This window comes from Suricata suricatta, chromosome 3, assembly GCF_006229205.1.
Source record: "Suricata suricatta isolate VVHF042 chromosome 3, meerkat_22Aug2017_6uvM2_HiC, whole genome shotgun sequence".
Lineage (NCBI taxonomy): Eukaryota > Metazoa > Chordata > Mammalia > Carnivora > Herpestidae > Suricata > Suricata suricatta.
The window spans coordinates 64,362,718-64,380,751 of record NC_043702.1 but is presented as its reverse complement, the minus strand read 5'-3'; the positions used below and the strand labels follow the sequence as shown (position 1 = coordinate 64,380,751).

Here is an 18,034-nt window from a genome sequence, read left to right as displayed (position 1 = left end):
CAAAAGAGGGGGAATTACATTTTAATCATATTAGAACTTATTTACCTTCAGTAAAACAAGCTTCTGGTTTAAGGTCTTCCTCAGGCTCAATTTCAGCTTGTTCACCTTCCCGTGGTGGAGCAACATCCACTGTGCTTCCTTCAGATGAGCTGGTTGCATTTAATTTCTGGAAACAAAACCCCATTGCAAATTGTGATTTTTCTCCCCTTATATTCAGCTAATTTGGAAACTCTTTGTCATAGTATGAAAAAAATGATGGTGATTACATCTATTACCGTTACTGATATCATATGCTAATATCTTAATGTAATTAAAGACCTACTATTTAAAACAATGTAACCGTTGACCTGATTCAGACAGAAAAAAGTTAGACAGCATTCAGCATGGGTGGTCCTGAAATGATGGATCATACTGATTGTTTTATGATCTCCATTTGTATATGGGTGGCATATGAAAATAGTTTAATGCATTAATACTCAGACCAAATCAAAAATAGTTTGATATAAGTTTGGTATGCTGACATCCACTACTGATTATATTAGTTAAAATGCGTCAAATTAAATTATAATTTCCACCTCTTTCGATGGAATTTTTCAGAGCAAAGAATATTACCGATTGTCTCTAACTACTGTCCATGTTTCTATAATTTTAGAAAGGAAGAGCAGCACATTAAAATTAGTCACAGTCATTATATTTCAACTTTGAGCTATATTTTTCTTCTGGCTTACATAATCTTCTTATTTTACTAGCAGAAAAATGATGGATGTCTCTCTGTCTCTCTGTCTCTCTTTTTGAACTGCTTAAATGAATTCAATACTTGCCAAAGAATTCTAAATGAAATGGAAATTTCTTCATAAATCACATTGGGCAGAATCTGTATAGACTTTTATTAGAAGCCCATTTTGAATTCAACATTTACCAGGTTGTGAATTTTTCCTTTAAATAAATCATTGTGACATGCCACATGGCTAGGAAAAGCCACTTTAATGTTACAAGAATAAATATATAAGAACTTTGAGATCACTTGGGAAGACATTATGGATTTGCAGTGTTTTATGAAAACTGATGCAAAGACATGACATACAACACAGCCTAGCCAATGTAAAGCTTTTAGGATGGAAAAAACAGCACATGGAAATGGTAATGGTTCCAAAGCCCCCATTAACTTTAGTAGCTAAGTGGTAGGGGTCGCTTTGCTCTAGCCTTCTGAAAGAGTTAATGCGTTACTGAAAAATCCCCAAATGACTCCCTAAACACTGGTCATATTGGAAGAAATTTGGCTCAAGATGCTTGATTTACTGAAATCATAATGCAAATGTAGTTTAATATTTTATAATGTGAACTAATTGAAAAGTCCTATCCAGATGATATTGTCATGTCCAACTAAATATATTATGAAAATTAAATATATTATGAAAATAAAATATATTATGAAAAATACTTTACATCAAAATACAATTCTAGGATAAAATACCTCCTCATCTGGAGTATGCTAAAGAGACAAGCTAGGCCATTGTTTTTGGCTGATGGTTCTTAGGATCATTATAATACAATAATCTTTCCCATTAAATTCCTCTACTTTTTTGGAGAGCTGAAAGACTGAGCCATATATTCTTCCCCCAAGAGTTTTCTGCTTCTTATAGCCAGAATATCTTTATTCTTTTAAGAAAATCCCAGGAAAGCTACTACTGGATAGAATTGCAACAGCTTCTGACATAACAAAGAAAATACTGGATAATTGTTTGGATTTAGCAACTAACACTTCCTTTCCAATTTCACTGGTGGTTTATGGGTTGAACACTATAATATTTGATGCGTGGCAACAATAATGCCCACTGTATAAGTAAAATTGGTAGGAAACCAAATTATTTTGACATTAGCTATAAAACATTCCATATTTCTTCTTCCTATTGGCCAAACCAAATTCACCGGTTTCTTCTGAGCCTAGTCATGGTCTACCTTTTCCATGAAGCCTGTGTTTCTTGCATGATTTCTTCACACAGATTTTATAGAGTGTTAGGCCATTATGCTTAACTGCTTTGATCAGATATTCTCATGAATATACATAAATTATGTATGTACATAAAATTACGCATAGGTACAAATTATATATTTATGTTTACATACATAAACATATATCCCAAAGATACACACACACACACACACACACACACACACACACATTTATACCAAAAGATCCAAGCACAGAATAAACACTAAATATTTATATCAAATTTAGAGAGAGCCAATAAATGAATGATTGAATGCCTTTTGTATTACATTTATAGAGAGAATTATAGTGTTTAGGTAATTTCATCTCTCCACTTTGGTATATAACTCAATAATAGCCTTGATAGAAGCCTATTTAATTGTATTAGAAAACACATTTTTAATGAATAAGAATTATTTAATTAATAATATTTTAGCAATAAAAACACATGAAATTACCAAAATGTTTTTCTAAAATATTGGCAAACATTCAATAAAGAAATGTTTTTCTAAAATATTGGCAGACATTTAATAAAGGAAGAAAGTAATCAGCATATGTGTGTATATATATATACACGAATACATGTATACTTTCCCATTTGAAAACTCCAGAAAATATACTCTTCTCATTTTACCACTGTTAATATAATTGTGAGATGTTAAATTTTCACATTATAATTGTCTGCCAGATAGTCTACAGATGTCTTATATTTAAATACATTTACTGTACTAACTTAAACCCGAATGGCACAAGTAATAGTAGCCACTAATCTGAATGACTGCTGAATCTACTGTTATCAAATATTGATCCCTGGATGTATTTTTGTTATTAGTACTGTCTTTAGATTATAAATATTTTTGTGAATGTGGTTAACATGTTTGAATATAAATACTTTCAATTTTCTAAATAGTTTTGGAGGTTATGCATTTATACATTGTAAAGATTGTAAAATAGAGGGTCAGTAGTGAGTTTGTTTGTCTCTATCTGCCTGCCATTATTATTTTAAAACATGGGTTTTAAAAACAAACCCCTCTTCCAAAACTCCGCATGTATTCTACGCTTTTCAAACAAGCAGAAGCCATGTTACATAGAGAATTGCTTCACTGTTACTCAGGAGTTTTTCTGATTTTAAGGATAAGTTTTTTAACCTTATACCTTGGAAAGCTTCTTAAAGAATATTCAGAGTCCCGTAGACCCTCATGAACCAAAGCTGAAAAGGTAGTTAGTAGGATAGTGTTCATTCACTAAGAAGTGTTTTGTGGGGAGCTTCTTTCCCTATGGGGGTTGACATAAGGTAATTCTCCTTAACTTGGAGAATCAGGCTTATTCTGTTGTAATCTTTATAGGCCACGTTCTTTTTTTTTTTTTTTTTGTCTTGTCATAGGAAAATACATACATTTTATTCTATGAAGGTACAAAATTCTTGCATCAACCACATAAAATTTCAAAAGTTGTGAATTTACTTACAAAGTTTAGAATGTATTATTATTAAGTTACAACAATTTACTAATTATGGTATACTGCCTGATATGCTTTCATCACTGTATATATAAAGAATTTTACTAATGTCTATTTAAAGAATTAATTTATAACCTAGAAACTTAAATCCTAGAAATTTAAAATCCTGTAGGTTGATATAATGCCATCTATGTAATTTAAACATTTTTCTAATTAATTTCAATATTTGGCACTCAAATCTGTTAGAGCATAGTTTGTGATACATTTTATCATAGCCATACCAAAATGACTTCCAAATTTATTTAAAAGCATGTAACTGATTTAAAAGCAAGTGACTGATGATAAACACAAAGAATAACTTACTTTCTTTATATTGCCATAGCTGTGATACTACAGTGATATAAAAAAAAAAAGCAAAGAAACCTGAAATGAAATTTTCCACATTAAGGAACTCAATACTCTACTAAATAATAAAATTAATACTTTTTCAGAAGTAGTTAGAAAAATATAATTAGGTATATAGGCATAACTACAGAAAGCTTCTGTGTAAAACCATATAGTACAAGTTCCAGCTTGAGTTCTTGTACTATTTTCTCCTTACCCCTCCGATATTTTATGGCACTTAAAAGTTTGATTCTTCCATCCCTTGTAGAAACTACTGAATCTACAGAGGGATGATGGCTTATGCTCTACAAATGCACACTGGAAAGCAGGTTTTAAGATGCAACATTCTCCAGGCCTAATTCAGCCACAGAAAACATGCCTGGCTGTAGCAGAAGCCTGGCGCAATGCTGTGGAAGCCGCACGCTGATCCAAGAACCATGTCCTCAAAGACATGGTACCTGAATATGAAGTTGTCAAGAAGGTTGACTGCAAATACTATTCATAAGAAATGACAGAATCAGCACCCATAAAGGCCATGAGACCATTTTCCCCTCTAATAACATGAACTTATATAGAAATTCTCCTTTGTGATGAATATTGCTCTTGATTTTTATCCAATTAAATAATGAAATTTAACTTTCAGAGATAGAAGAGAATGTTAGCAACTGGCCTACTTCCACTGAAATGCGCTTACATTTCATTTATTTTCAGTCAGCTATCAAATGTTTGACTCTCACAAACTGCTATATGATTCAAGAGGCAAAAATAAAAGATTCAGCCATTACAGATTGCCTTTAAAATCTAGCCATTTCTCTCATAACTTCTGAGTTTTGTCTTACAAGTAGAAGAGGAAAATTTTTTGATCACACATACTATCAGGGCCTTAGTCTGATCTTTTGGATATGCATATCCATATCTTGACTTATGATATTTCACTTGAAGAGTAGGGAGATGCACCAGGGGGCCATTGGGCTGCTTGTCCAAGGCAGAAAGAACAAGATAAAAACCAATAGTTCTCTTTTCTAGACCACTTATGTGGTTTTGCCTCAATCTATTTTAAAAGCGCAAGAGCCCTGGTGCTTCTTCAATTTCAGAACAGCCTTAATAAGAACATGATATTTAAAAGTGAAAATAATTATGTGGTAGTTGAAAAGTAAGGTAAAAGGGCATCAAGAAACCAAAATAAAAAGCTGGTTTATCTTGACATGATATACAAAAATTTCCATCTAAAGTAGCCTTAATTGGGTTTTGTTTCAACAGAAGTACACTAACACACCAAAACAGTTCTCTAAAGGTCAAGACGGGTTTAAGATGGCTATTCACATACCCCTCTGTGCCTCTGTAAGAGTTGCCTCACATTCAATTTCACTAAGAGAGTGTTTGGAAGACACTGAGAGCAAGACAGAGAAAGCCCAGAGGTACTTCCATTGCTCTCCAGATTTAGAAAACAGAGCGCAGTGCCTTTTCCAGAAGGGCACGTTCTTGGGCTCTTAATCAAGTATCTATTTTCAGTTTCCATGAAGGCTTTGAAAAGGAGGGAATCCTGTTATAAACATGATGTAAAAGATAATTTCCCAGTACCATTTAATTCTTTTCTGCTTATTAAGCAAAAACAAATCAAGATTTTTTTTCCTCTGGCTAATGTTGGTTTATACCTCAAAGTTAATAGTCATTGCTAAGTAAAAATTGCATAAATCAGCAGGAAGCTGTATTTTTTCCCCTATTTTCATTTATTTTATTTCTGAATTGATTGCATTCTTCAACTAATTCTCAGTTATCCCTAAGAAAGAAGAGAGTAGGTATAAATTAAACCTAGAGACAACTCCAAACTCTAGTTAGATACTTTTTTTCACCAAAAGTATTGAAACTGCCAACACTCAAGAACTTTCTACTTTTGCTTTGCAATTTCCCTCTCAAAACCCCCCTCTGCCTGAGATTCCAGTAAGCACTGATGTCAACAAGAGAAAGTTGAGTGAAGAGAATAAACTAAAGGCTTAGTTAATGTACAAACCTACGGTAATCTTGGGAGATGCCCTTTACTCCTCATAAAATTATAATTAATAATAAAAAATAGGACATTTTCTATGTCTCTTTTTCACCTACTCAGTTTTGGGTAGAAAGAACATTTAGGGAAAATTAATGTAGATAAAGGAAATTTTTTTTTTAAAAAAAGGGATACACTGGACCAATCATTTAATGATCAAAATGCAGTGAACTTTTCCTATCCCATACCAGGGTGCTTTCCTTCTTTTACTTACTTTCCAATGAACACTTAAGGTTTTGCAGACCTCTGACTCAACACCTTTCCTAAACTGTATGAAAAATCCAAGATATGTGGTGCCCAAATACATACAGACTATGGCCCTTCATATCCAAAATCTTAGGATCACCTTGCTTTTATTTTCAGAGAGCCTTAAAAACAACATGAAAGCAAACATTTCCATCTGGAGTAAATGAATTATAAGGGTTGAAAATTATATTCATGAATCTGAATATAATGATGATCTGAAAATGGCACTATCAAAAAAATCCTGTGAGACTCATTTTGGTAATACAATTTACTTATAAGGGCTGAATCAACAACAACAAAAAGTTGTGGTCTTATTTTAATGAAATAAAAGCGGAGAAATAAAAAAAATGCATGCTCTCTTAAATTCTTGACTATATTTAACTTTAAACATTCCTATCATTTTAAAATAGATATAAATCCTATAGAGCATGCAATTATTGCATTTAAAAGTTTAAAAGGCTACACTGGAAAACTCAGTAACAGAATCAAATATGATGTGGGACTGCCCGTGTCTCCTGACCATGCTGTGACGTGTCACACGATTCAGCAGAGAGCAGCTGGGCACATCTAGCACTTCCTTGCCATTGCAGGGGAAGGAACAGAGCTGAGTAGCATGCAGGCCAGTCAAAGTTTACTTAGAAAGTGATTGTACATGTACAACTTGCTTGGGTAACCTGGGTAAAAGTGGTGGCACGAGTCTCTGGCTGGTTAAAAAACACCAGAGCTGCACTCTTGATGGCTCCAGCTTGGTCTTACCCCTGTGAGAAGTAAGAATGGTAAGCAGTGAAGGTCAGAGTATGATATTGCTAGGTTGTGCTTTGGAATTCAACTTCAAATATGATTCTTAAGAGCATTTATTCTATATCCCCACCTAGGAAGACAATGAAACCTTTTAAAACAAAAATTACAAAAATTCAGTTACATAAATATTCCAAGAAATTATGATTACATGAACTTTAAAAATATAAAAAACAAAATTCTACGTTACGTCTTGTCACAAGATTTGTATGATTCCAAGTTTTTCCAAGATAAAAATCATTATTTTGAAATCTATATATACCTTTAATTCTCTTACATTTTTTCATGCAAAGCTTTATATTTGTTTCCATACCATCCTGCTTATGTTAGTGATCCACATATATGGATATAATGAATATAACTATAGATGGATAAACATATACGATACAAGCTTTATACAACAATTCATAGCTTTACCTCTAACAACGATTTTAGGGATCATTTCTCCCAATTGTACTATAGCTCGTTATACAATATGACAAATATGAATGTAAGCAGTAGAGTGACTAGAGTTTTCCAATACCATCTAAATTAATGACTAATTTATTGCCTTTTAAGGCAGAAATATATTGCACATTTTTTTGTTTTTGTTTTTGTTTTGTTCGTTTTTTAGTGAGAAATGTATCACTCTGGGGGTTAGGTTGTATGATTTCTTACTTTTTGTCAGCAAAAAGAAAGGATATTCTGTGCTCCTCAAAGCATAGCTCAATGTTCTTTTTCTACTTGTGGTCAAACACCTAAGAAACATGAACCAAAATGTCACTTTATGGATGTGTTATTTTTCATTTGTGTGTATGTATGTGCATGTGTGCAATAGTTATTAAGAAAGAATAACCCAGCCAACATAAATATGCATGTGAAATGTGACCTACGTTTGTGCCAGCAATTTTAACGAATTTCAGGTTGAAACTTAACTTTGCTGGAATTTAACCACTGTGTAAAGTAGAACATGCTACTTTTTTGCTTTTATTTTTAAAAACAATATACTTTTAATCTTTGTGTGAGCATATATGAGGATTACCCTATTACTTTTTCAGAGAGCTTTTTACTACTAATTTAAAAAATCATTTATATAAAATTTATTGTTGAGTTTATTTCTACTGTTTGAAATAATCTGAAATTTTATCCTAGGTTTATAAAGTATTTAATTTTCTACTTAGTTTGAATTTTTCCACTGCTGTTTTAAATAGTTTTAATTTTATTACATTCTATTATTGGTTTCCATGTGTCCAAAATTTAGCTTGGAAGAGGATAGAATCATTTTAAAAAGAGTCTCCCAAAAAGAAATTTTAGTTCAGATGATAAAATGTTTTCCAGAACTTGATAATGAAGTCATTGTGTCTCCACATACCAAATGTATGATTTTCACGCAATTAAAAAGATATAGCAATGAGGTGGTATTCTAAGCAATCATTTGAAATGTCTGTAGGCATTATAAAGTTTTGAAACATTCTGGAAATCAACTTTTTGGTAGAAAGAAATTAAGATATTTCATTTCCATAAATCCAATTTGATAAAACCTATGAGATTAATGTAGCAAAAGTTTCTCTGCCTTTTTTTTTTTTTTACCTCTTCTTGATCCCAAGGTAGTCTTGTCCCTAATCTTCCTTTATTTCCTCTTTATAATAATTTCTTTGGCAACTTTCTCTATTTTCAGGGAATTAGATAATTATGAAATCTTCGTGATCAAATCTGTTTTTAAACCCTGTTGCCTGCCGTGCCCCCCCCCCCCGAGTCTTACTCCCAATACTGTCACTTCTAATTCAGTATATTCCAATAGATTTCTTCCTCTTCCTACTTAAACCTGGTTGCCTTCTTACGAAGGCCATTTCTGAGAATGACATTACTGGTTTTCCAATTTCCCAGAGTCTTTCTTTACTAGTTTGTCAAACTGCTGGATCTCAGTGCCCATACATATTACCTTAACCCGGAATTTCATCACCTCATTGCTATCAAATGATTGTTACCACATTCCCCACAATAAATTCATTGATACCAAACAAACTTGCCTAAGACCAATTCTAAACTTTTCCACTTCTAAGATTTTACATTCTGAAAACACCTTACTCACCCAAACATATTTTCCACTATTTTCTCAACCAGTACTTTATTCATGTGGATTGTTCCACTTCTACACCTTAATACTAAGCCCATTCTCATCTGTGAGTTTCCATTGGTAGGGTTTTGCTTTGGCTTTCTGATAATATATTTGCCCCCAAATTGGAGGCCTATTTCAATTTTATCTCTTCCATTTAGCAGCTTGCTATGTTCTTGCTGTTCTCAATATCTATAATTTTAATATTCATTCCTGCAGGATAAAACTCTTTAATAGGTCTTGAATGATTTTGAGAGTTAGTGTTAGCTTCCTTAAAGATGTTAAGGTTTCCCAAAGGGGGTTGTAAGATAGAGTTCTTTAACTCTTCCTTACTCTTAGGAGCCCAGCAGAGTGCTGAATTCACAAAAAAAGTACTCAATAAATGCTCATTAATTAATTGGTTATTTTTCTTAATAGAGCTATTTTAGGTGATGAAACATAAATTAGAATTAAATTCTTATTGTATCAGAATGAGCAATATATAAATTAGAATTGAGCTCATTAAGCAGACTTTCAGTGAAATTCCATATTATACCTCATTTTGTATGTATTTTTACATTTAAAAATACTTTAAAATTTACAATTATATCTCAGCAGTGCTGAAGTGCCTGAAAGAAAGGTTCAGGAGCTATGAGTTATAACATTGTCAACTACTTATTACTTATACAAATTCTGTTGATACCATTCTTAAAAAGAAGTCTTTGAAATATGCTCACAAAATCAGACATCATTGGTCTGATTCCTATGGGGCCAGATATCATACCCTCTAGCTAAAATCTGTCTTTTATAACTCTGTGCTGGACTTACTTCCTACTGGGATATTAGAAGTCCAAAAGTAAGTAGTAGTAAAAATTTCAATGTTTTTCACAATGCAAAACTGCAGAATTAATACCATTAAGCTGCTATTATAGGATCCTATTAATTCTAATCACACAGTGGGAACAATTCCCTTTAGTTTTATTTTGAACAACTAGTAATGTGACAATAAGAGTACACTTTCAACTTTTACCTCTTAACTGTAATCCTCAAGTGGAGGTCTGTAAGCAGTTCTTAGCATTTGTGAAGTTAATCTGGAATACTTTATAGATTTGCTCACCCTTGACTGGGCAGAATGTAATCAGTGCTTCATGCATTTTTCTAATATGTGTAATACTTTCATAAATTAATAACACTATCATAGTAAGTCTTCAGAGGTGAACAAAAGCTACACAAAACTTTCTCATTAAAAAAATCATAGCAAAACCTAATATAGAAAGTAAGGAGATGACACTTTTACAACAATCAATAAAATACAGTTCATTGATTTGTCTATAGAACATAATGTGGGTAGAATAGAATGTGTTAAATAAGGTTGATTTTTTGACAGGCCACAATATTTAGCCAGATTTTCAAACTGTCAAGAAGATGAATATACTAATTATTCATGATGATGATTTCCTGTGGAAGTTTGGAATTTCTATGAATGGATTTCCCAATAAAGAGCATCTCATAATTTTCCAACATTGTCATACATATGACTTCCAATATACTTTTTAAAGTACCCTTTAATGCATATAAGCACAATAAAAATACAAAATAACCATAATGCATGGTTAATTATAGGAAATGCAACAAAAACTTTAAAAGCATTCTTACCTCTTTGCTTTCTTCTAGTTCTGACTCACTGCTAAACTCTTCAGTATTTAAGTTTTCAAAGTCCGACTCTCCAACAGCAATTGGCACTGTTACAGTGAGGCTGGGATTGTTTATGAATGACATATAATCATTTTCATCGATGACATATTTTTCAACACTGCTTCCAGTACCTACACCACTGGTGGTTCCATTCCCATCTTTAAGATAATTAAGTTCTTTGCTTATTTCTATTCCAGTGTTATTAGAGATGCAGCTGTCTATTTTGTTGCCTTCATGGATCTCTATAACTTTTGGCTTTCTCAAAAAGGTTTTTCTGAAACACTCCCGTATCTTATTTTTCACATAATCAATTCCCTTTTGCATCCTTCCTACTGCAATCTGGAGATTGTTCATCTCATTATCATCATCAGTAGCAGCAAGATTGTCTGAGCTAAATGAACTCAACAATAAGGCCAGAAAGAGGTTCAGAACCTAAAAGAAAACAAGAAAATTTTCTACATTAATATGAAGTATTCAGAAATTAATAACTTAAACAGAGAATTCATAGATCTTTGCTAAAATTAATTCAACAAATACTGTATTTCAGACACATGTCTTAATCACACACTATTTAAAGGACCTGAAATCTTCTACCTGCTGTAGGGGCAAAATGATAAAACAAGGGCATTTTCTTTTGTTAAGAAGGACAATAAGAAAACTTCTAAGACTTTGTTTACTCAGGGTTGTCAGTGAAGAGACAAAAATCCCACTTTTATGGTTTTGGCCAATGAGAAAATAAAAGATAATTTTAGTCATTTTACTTTATTTTATCAGTTTGTCTAGAGAATGTGTAGCTTCATGTGTATAAATAATGAATTTATATATTTGATAGCCTGGTTATATGTGTTAAACAGTATACTTTTAATATAAATTCCTTTGTCCAAAGGCCACAAATTTGTAACAGCAGAAATTTCTGAATGCAAATTACATAAGGCTAACACGCTTCCCATCAAAGCAAGAACCCTAGTTTGTTTCCTTATTTCTGTATCAGATTTTGTTCATAATCAGTGTTTTTTAATATGCTATTCTGGAAAAAACATCTGCAGTTATTCCACAAACATTCTCTAAATCTTTTCTAATGTTTATTTAATTTTGGGAGACACAGAGCGTGAGAGGGGGAGGGGCTGACTGAGAGAGAAGGAGACCGGAATCTTAAGCAGGCTCCAAGCCTGTCAGCATGGAGACTGATACTGGGCTGGATCCCAGATCATGGGATCATGACCTGAACTGAAGTCAGACACTTAACCTACAGAGCCACACAGGAGCCCCTCCACAAACGGTCTTTGAAGCAGTCTCACTTGAAACATACCTCTCAAAGGAAAGGTTCAGTACCTTGGCATAAAGAATACTTTGTCCACATGTAATTGAGAAACTCATGCATTAAAACATATAAATATGGAAATTGTGCTTTTACATTTGGGCTTTTAAGTCAGAACTGAAAGTAAGCTTTTAAAATCTTGTCAGTGCTCATACATATGAAAACTTAAACTACAGTAACTTATTTTTTTAATAAAGCAAATTCAGGGAAGGATATATTTAGACCCTTTCCAAGTCATTTGGTTAATTACAATACATAGCTACAATACAATAGCCTATTTTATTGAAATTTATCTTCAAAATTTGGTAGTATGCAACCTATGCCTCTGAGTAAGCCAATACTGTGAACTATGATTGTGTAAAGATCAATTTCAATATAAAATAGTCAGTTATATTTTTAGTTTTACTGGAGATCATTTTCTTCTCAAAGTAAAAATAGGATAAAAATAATTCAAGCCATAACCGTAATATTAGGATTAAATTCGTCTTCATAAAAGCATTTCTTTGAATGAGAAAAAAAATATTTTTGCTCCCAAACTTTCACAAATATACCTCAGTTAATCTTCACACCAACCATAAGATTTCTGCTTTTTTTCCCCCCAGTGTCTTAATTGGGAAACTTGAGACTCAGAGAAGCTAAGTAACTCCCCCAAGCGCAGAGCGCTAGTCCTGGGCTTTGAGTCTAGGTTATTGAAGATCAAACCAGAGCTGTCTATTGCATCAGGCCACCTTCCTATCTACAATTTCATCTTGTTCTTAAATATGAACATTTGTAATACATACGTACCACAAGGTTTCCAATGACCATGACCAACATGAAAACAATAAGGCACATGGCTTGACCAGCGACCTCCATACAGTCCCACATGGTTTCTATCCACTCTCCACACAGCACACGGAACACAATCAGGAAGGAGTGGAAGAAGTCATTCATGTGCCAGCGTGGAAGTTGACAGTCACTGGAGATCTTGCAGACACATTCTTTGTAGCTTTTACCAAACAGCTGCATGCCGACCACAGCAAAAATGAAGACGATGATGGCCAGCACCAAGGTGAGGTTACCTAGAGCCCCCACAGAATTGCCAATGATCTTTATCAGCATATTCAGGGTGGGCCAGGATTTTGCCAACTTGAAAACTCGAAGCTGTAATTAAGTGAAAAGATAATCTCAGTATAATCACAATATAATTTTAGAAGTTAGGCAGACATTTTTTACTAGTGTACCATATTATAGACCTACCTCTGAGGGATATAAAATCTCAAACTACTAAAATGCAAATCCAGTGAAAAGAATTAACAACACTAGAATTGTAAATCAAGTCATTTCATTTAAATGTAAAAATAAAAGAAAATATTTCAGGATAAATAAAACATTCTGGTTAATCAAGAGGTATATCTCTAGAAACAATATTTTGCTTACAGTCACTTAAACTGAATTGATTTTAGTAAATTAACGTCACTCTCAGACTACATTAAAATTTTTTTTTAATGTTTATTTTTGAGAAGGGGGGCAGAAAGAGAGAGAGATAGACAGACAGACAGACAGACAGAATCCAAGCAGGCTCCAGGTTCTGATCTGTCCGCACAGAGCCTGATGCGGGGCTCGAACCCACAGACCGCGAGATCATGACTTGAGCTGAAGTCGGTCGCTTAACTGACTGAGCCACCCAGATGCCTCTCTCAGACTATATATTAGAGTAAAAAGAAGTATTAGAAATCTGTTATATGTTTTAATGGCTATTTATAAAATAAAACTAAAATAAACTGATATAAAAAACTTACATGAAGGTTTCTGTTCAATTTAAAAAATACACATTTTACTTAACTTCCAATAAAACTTTACATATTTTGAAATAAATTTGTTTGCCAAATTTTAAAAAGTTTGTTATACCATTGTCTTAACTGCTAGTGGCATCAAATATTTTCGTACATGTTCCTTTAAAGTAGTTCCCACTGATATAAGTAAGGTTGATAAAAAGCTAAGATTAGGGGCGCTTAGGTGGCTCAGCCAGTTAACCATCTGACTGTTGACTTCAGCTCAGGTTATGATTTCATGGTTCATGAGATCAAGCCCACAGTGGGTTCTGCACTGATAGTGCACAGCCTATTTGGCATTCTCTCTCTCTATCTCTCTGCCCCTCACCCACTCATGCTCTATCTCTTTCTCAAAATAAACGTTACTAAAAAAGAAAACTCACATAGCTTTAAAAAAAAGCTAAGATTAATTGAGGCCTAAAGTTTTTATTTGTATTTCTTTACAGAGTTGAAGCCAAAAAATTTTTAAGTGAATTTAAAACAACTTTAGAGGCACGTGTGTGCTTTTAAATGTGCCCTGTATAGCTAATCAGTATAAGATGCTTCAACCATTTTTATCATTCTTGGTTTTAAAGAGAATGTTTATATATTTTCTTACCCTATCCTACATATTGACGTAGATTTAAAATATTATTAAAAGTAAATATAAGATACACATTGGTTTATTTTCAAAATAAATTTTATGCCAATAATAGAATATAAATATAGTCTAAGTAGATACCAATCTGAATGATCTCAGTACAGACAATCCCTCCACATTTGCCAGGCCAAGCTCCATCAAACTAAGGCTGACAATAATTCCATCAAAAATATTCCAGCCCTCTTGGAAATAATAATATGGATCCATGGCAATAATCTTGAGAACCATTTCTGCTGTGAAGATCCCAGTGAAGACCTAAAGTAAAATAGAGATTACAAACATTGAACAACTTTTGACATTGCAAGAAGCTGTAAAGAATATTAAGTAGTCATGAGTAAAATCACTTAAAATGGAGAAATGAGATAAACTGATATATGTTTAGCATTTTTTTTCCCCAGGGGAGTATTTGTTTTACTTAACAAATCTGCTAGTTTAACAAGTCAGCTAGATATCCAAGAAAATGCTGATTTGAAAACATTTCCTCATTCACATTTTAAATCTTATACTAAATGGTAACTACTGAATTCCAGCCCTTTTTGGTACATCATACTTCTCCCCTGATCACAATGAATTTTGTTTTTAGTATTATTAGGAACAAATGAATATATTATTTGAAGTTACTCTAAGTCTATTTTAAATTTGGTAAAAAGCATATTTTGTTCTTGATTTTTGTGGCATTTTTTTTCAGGAACATCATCTTATTTCTATAATTTTATAAATATTCCTGAAATAAAAGTGAGGTTGCCACAGATGTTTTATAATAGTAATCTCTGGATGCATGCCTCAGAATTAAGGTTAATGGATTAACAGAGCAAGGAGCTGCAGATCTAATTGCAAACAGCAGGAGAACATTCTCAGTGTGCATACACTCACAGTTAAATTAATAAATTATTTGAGTGGTTGGATGAATGCCTGTTTGACAATAGAAAGAAAATGAAACAAACTCAAAAAAATTTTTTAACTCAAAATCACAATCTAAGAGACGCAGGGGCATGAAGAGTTATGAAATTACTCTTGCAAAAAGTCTTTTAAAGCAATTATCTTAATTAAATATAGGTAATAGCTGCATTTTATGACTTTAAAGTCAAGCTTACATTTACAGGGTAAATCAGCCTTTACCTTGAAGGAACTCTGTCAAAATAACAGTATCCAAAATTATTTGGTTTCCTAAAACATCAGGTTAATTAAAAGAAATATTGATCTACTCTTAGAAATGTATAAATGCAGCTAACATATTATTTTCCTAAACACAGAAAGACCTAAGGGATGCACCCCTTCCAGAAAAAAATAGCTTAACTTCAGTTCCTCATTCATTTACTCAAGTAGAAGTAAAAATGTATTTCAAGTAATCTTAACGCATGAATATTCAGATATATGGTGGAATGCCCACTGAAAATTATTTCTTTTTTATTTTATAGAATCACTCACCATAAGATATTTTCCCCTGGTAATTGTAAAATAAATTTTGATTTAGAGAAATTTTATTTCTTATACAAAGTCTCAGGAGCAGCTAACTACTTGAATTAGCAGCCCGATTATAGAAATACGTTAAACTGAGGTGCAAACTATTTAGGTAAATCATCTACAAATATTCCTTTCTACAGAAAAATCATTAAGGTGATCTTTTCTGATCTTCTGAAATGACTGGATCTCCTGCATTATAAAAGCTTATACCTTAGGGCCTCCTAGGTGGCTCAGTTGGCCAAGTGCTCAACTCTTGATTTGGACTTAGGTAATGATCTCACAGTTCATGAGATCAAGCCCCATGTCGGACTCTGAACTGACGTTGTGGAACCTGCTTGGGATTCTCTCTGCCCCTCCCCCGCTTGTGCTTGCTCTCTCTCTCTCTCTCTCTCAGAATAAAATACAAAAATAAATATTTTAAAAAAATCCCTATACCTTAAACATACATTCTTTCACCTAAAATATAACCCTAACATGAAACTCCTTTTATTTTTATTATAATTTTCAGTTTAAAATTATATCTATTTATATCCTTAAATGTTTTCAATTTAAGCCCTAAAAATCATTTTTATTGTGTTTTGGTCCATTTTAGTCTAGCATTGTCAGTGATTAGGAATGCTTAAAAATCCCTTCTCATTCTAACAAAGGTCAATCTAGCATACTAATTTAATGCCTATGCTTACATGATTTTAAAACTCCCATCAAAAAATTATAAGAACAAAAAGAACTGGCAACCTCTGAATCTGTATTAGATTATGTAAATAATGCTTATGTATGGTTTGTAATCAATGCTAATGTGTGGTTTATAAATATGCATTTATATTTATAAACCTTTGAATTTTCTATATCACAAAGAATTTTTAAGACTCAAAACAATTAATAAAAAACATATTGAATGTTTATTGTTTGGTCTTAGTCTAATTGTATCTTGTTTTCTGAAGAAGCTTTTTGCCTTTTGAAATTTTAGATTATATGCATCTGTAGCCACTCATTCATTCAGAAAAAGAAATTGCTAAACACCTATTAAATGGTAGACATTTTCCTGGGCTTTGAAAATATAGTAGAAATTAAGATATACAAACCTGAGGCTGCATAAACCTAGGTCATTTAGACTGATACATTTCTTTTGTTTTTAATGTTTATTTATTTTTTTAGAGAGAGAGCATGAGCAGGGGAGAGGATCAGAGGGGGAAGGAGAGAAAGAGAGAGAGAGGATCCCAAGCAGGCTCTACACTGTCAGTGCAGAGCCCGATGTGGGATTTGATCTCACGAACCATGAGATCATAACCTGAGCCAAAATCAAGAGTTGGACACTCAACTGACTAGTCCACCCAGGTGCCCCTAGGCTGATACATTTCTTATGGACAATGAATGTATAGGCTTCCAGATCCAGCTTCCTTAATGAGGAGATAAGTTCAGTAAGAAGTTCCTAAGCTATTGTAGGTGATGACACATGATAACTCGTAGAAGTGTAAGTGCTAAGGATGGAGAAGAGAATCAGCCTGGGAGTCTAAACCAAGAGTAAAGAAATTTGATGCATTTTGAGTTGTTCTGGGGGACACAACACTTAAGATGACCAAATATTAGAGTTTAAGGTCTTATTTCAGGATGAGAAGGCTTCCTTATTGAGTATTTACTTAGAAAGGAAAGTTAGGTTGATGTACATTAAAAAGAGAAATGTTTATCCTAAAGACTGAAGTTTGCATATTGATCAATTTTCTCTCCAGAACGTCTACTTGCCCAGACTGATGTTCCATTTTTTTGGTAGTGAATTTGATGTATTGTAGCCTACTTTTGCTCTATTATTATTAGCCTCTTATTTTAATGGTTTTAGTTTTATTATTCCCATGCCTTTTGGATACACATCTTTAAATATTTGTTGTTGTTGATTGGTGGGGGAGGTGAAATTGAAATATAACTTAAAAATTATGGGAAATCATTTAACATTTATGGTGTTCTTTCCCTCATGTGTCAAATGAGGATATTAATTGAGATGACTCATCAGGTCCGTATCTAAAATTCTTGGATTTCTGTCAGCATTGACAGAATTTTATTCAGAAATTGGTGACAGCAATTATTATACAAGGCCTCATTGTAAGTTGTCAGTTT

At 32.9% G+C, this 18,034-nt stretch overlaps 1 protein-coding gene across 12 annotated transcripts in view; it reads right to left on the bottom strand.

The window, feature by feature from the left end:
• The window catches only part of SCN3A (sodium voltage-gated channel alpha subunit 3), an 84,437-nt gene that overhangs the window by 21,436 nt on the left and 44,967 nt on the right, over positions 1-18,034 (bottom strand). For all 12 annotated transcript variants that reach the window (XM_029934469.1, XM_029934475.1, XM_029934470.1 and 9 more), the window contains 4 exons: positions 14,543-14,716; positions 12,794-13,150; positions 10,651-11,121; positions 46-166 (listed from right to left, as the gene is read on the bottom strand). In XM_029934469.1, the coding sequence (XP_029790329.1) occupies positions 46-166; positions 10,651-11,121; positions 12,794-13,150; positions 14,543-14,716 (1,123 nt within the window). The remainder of the gene's footprint in view (positions 1-45; positions 167-10,650; positions 11,122-12,793; positions 13,151-14,542; positions 14,717-18,034) is intronic.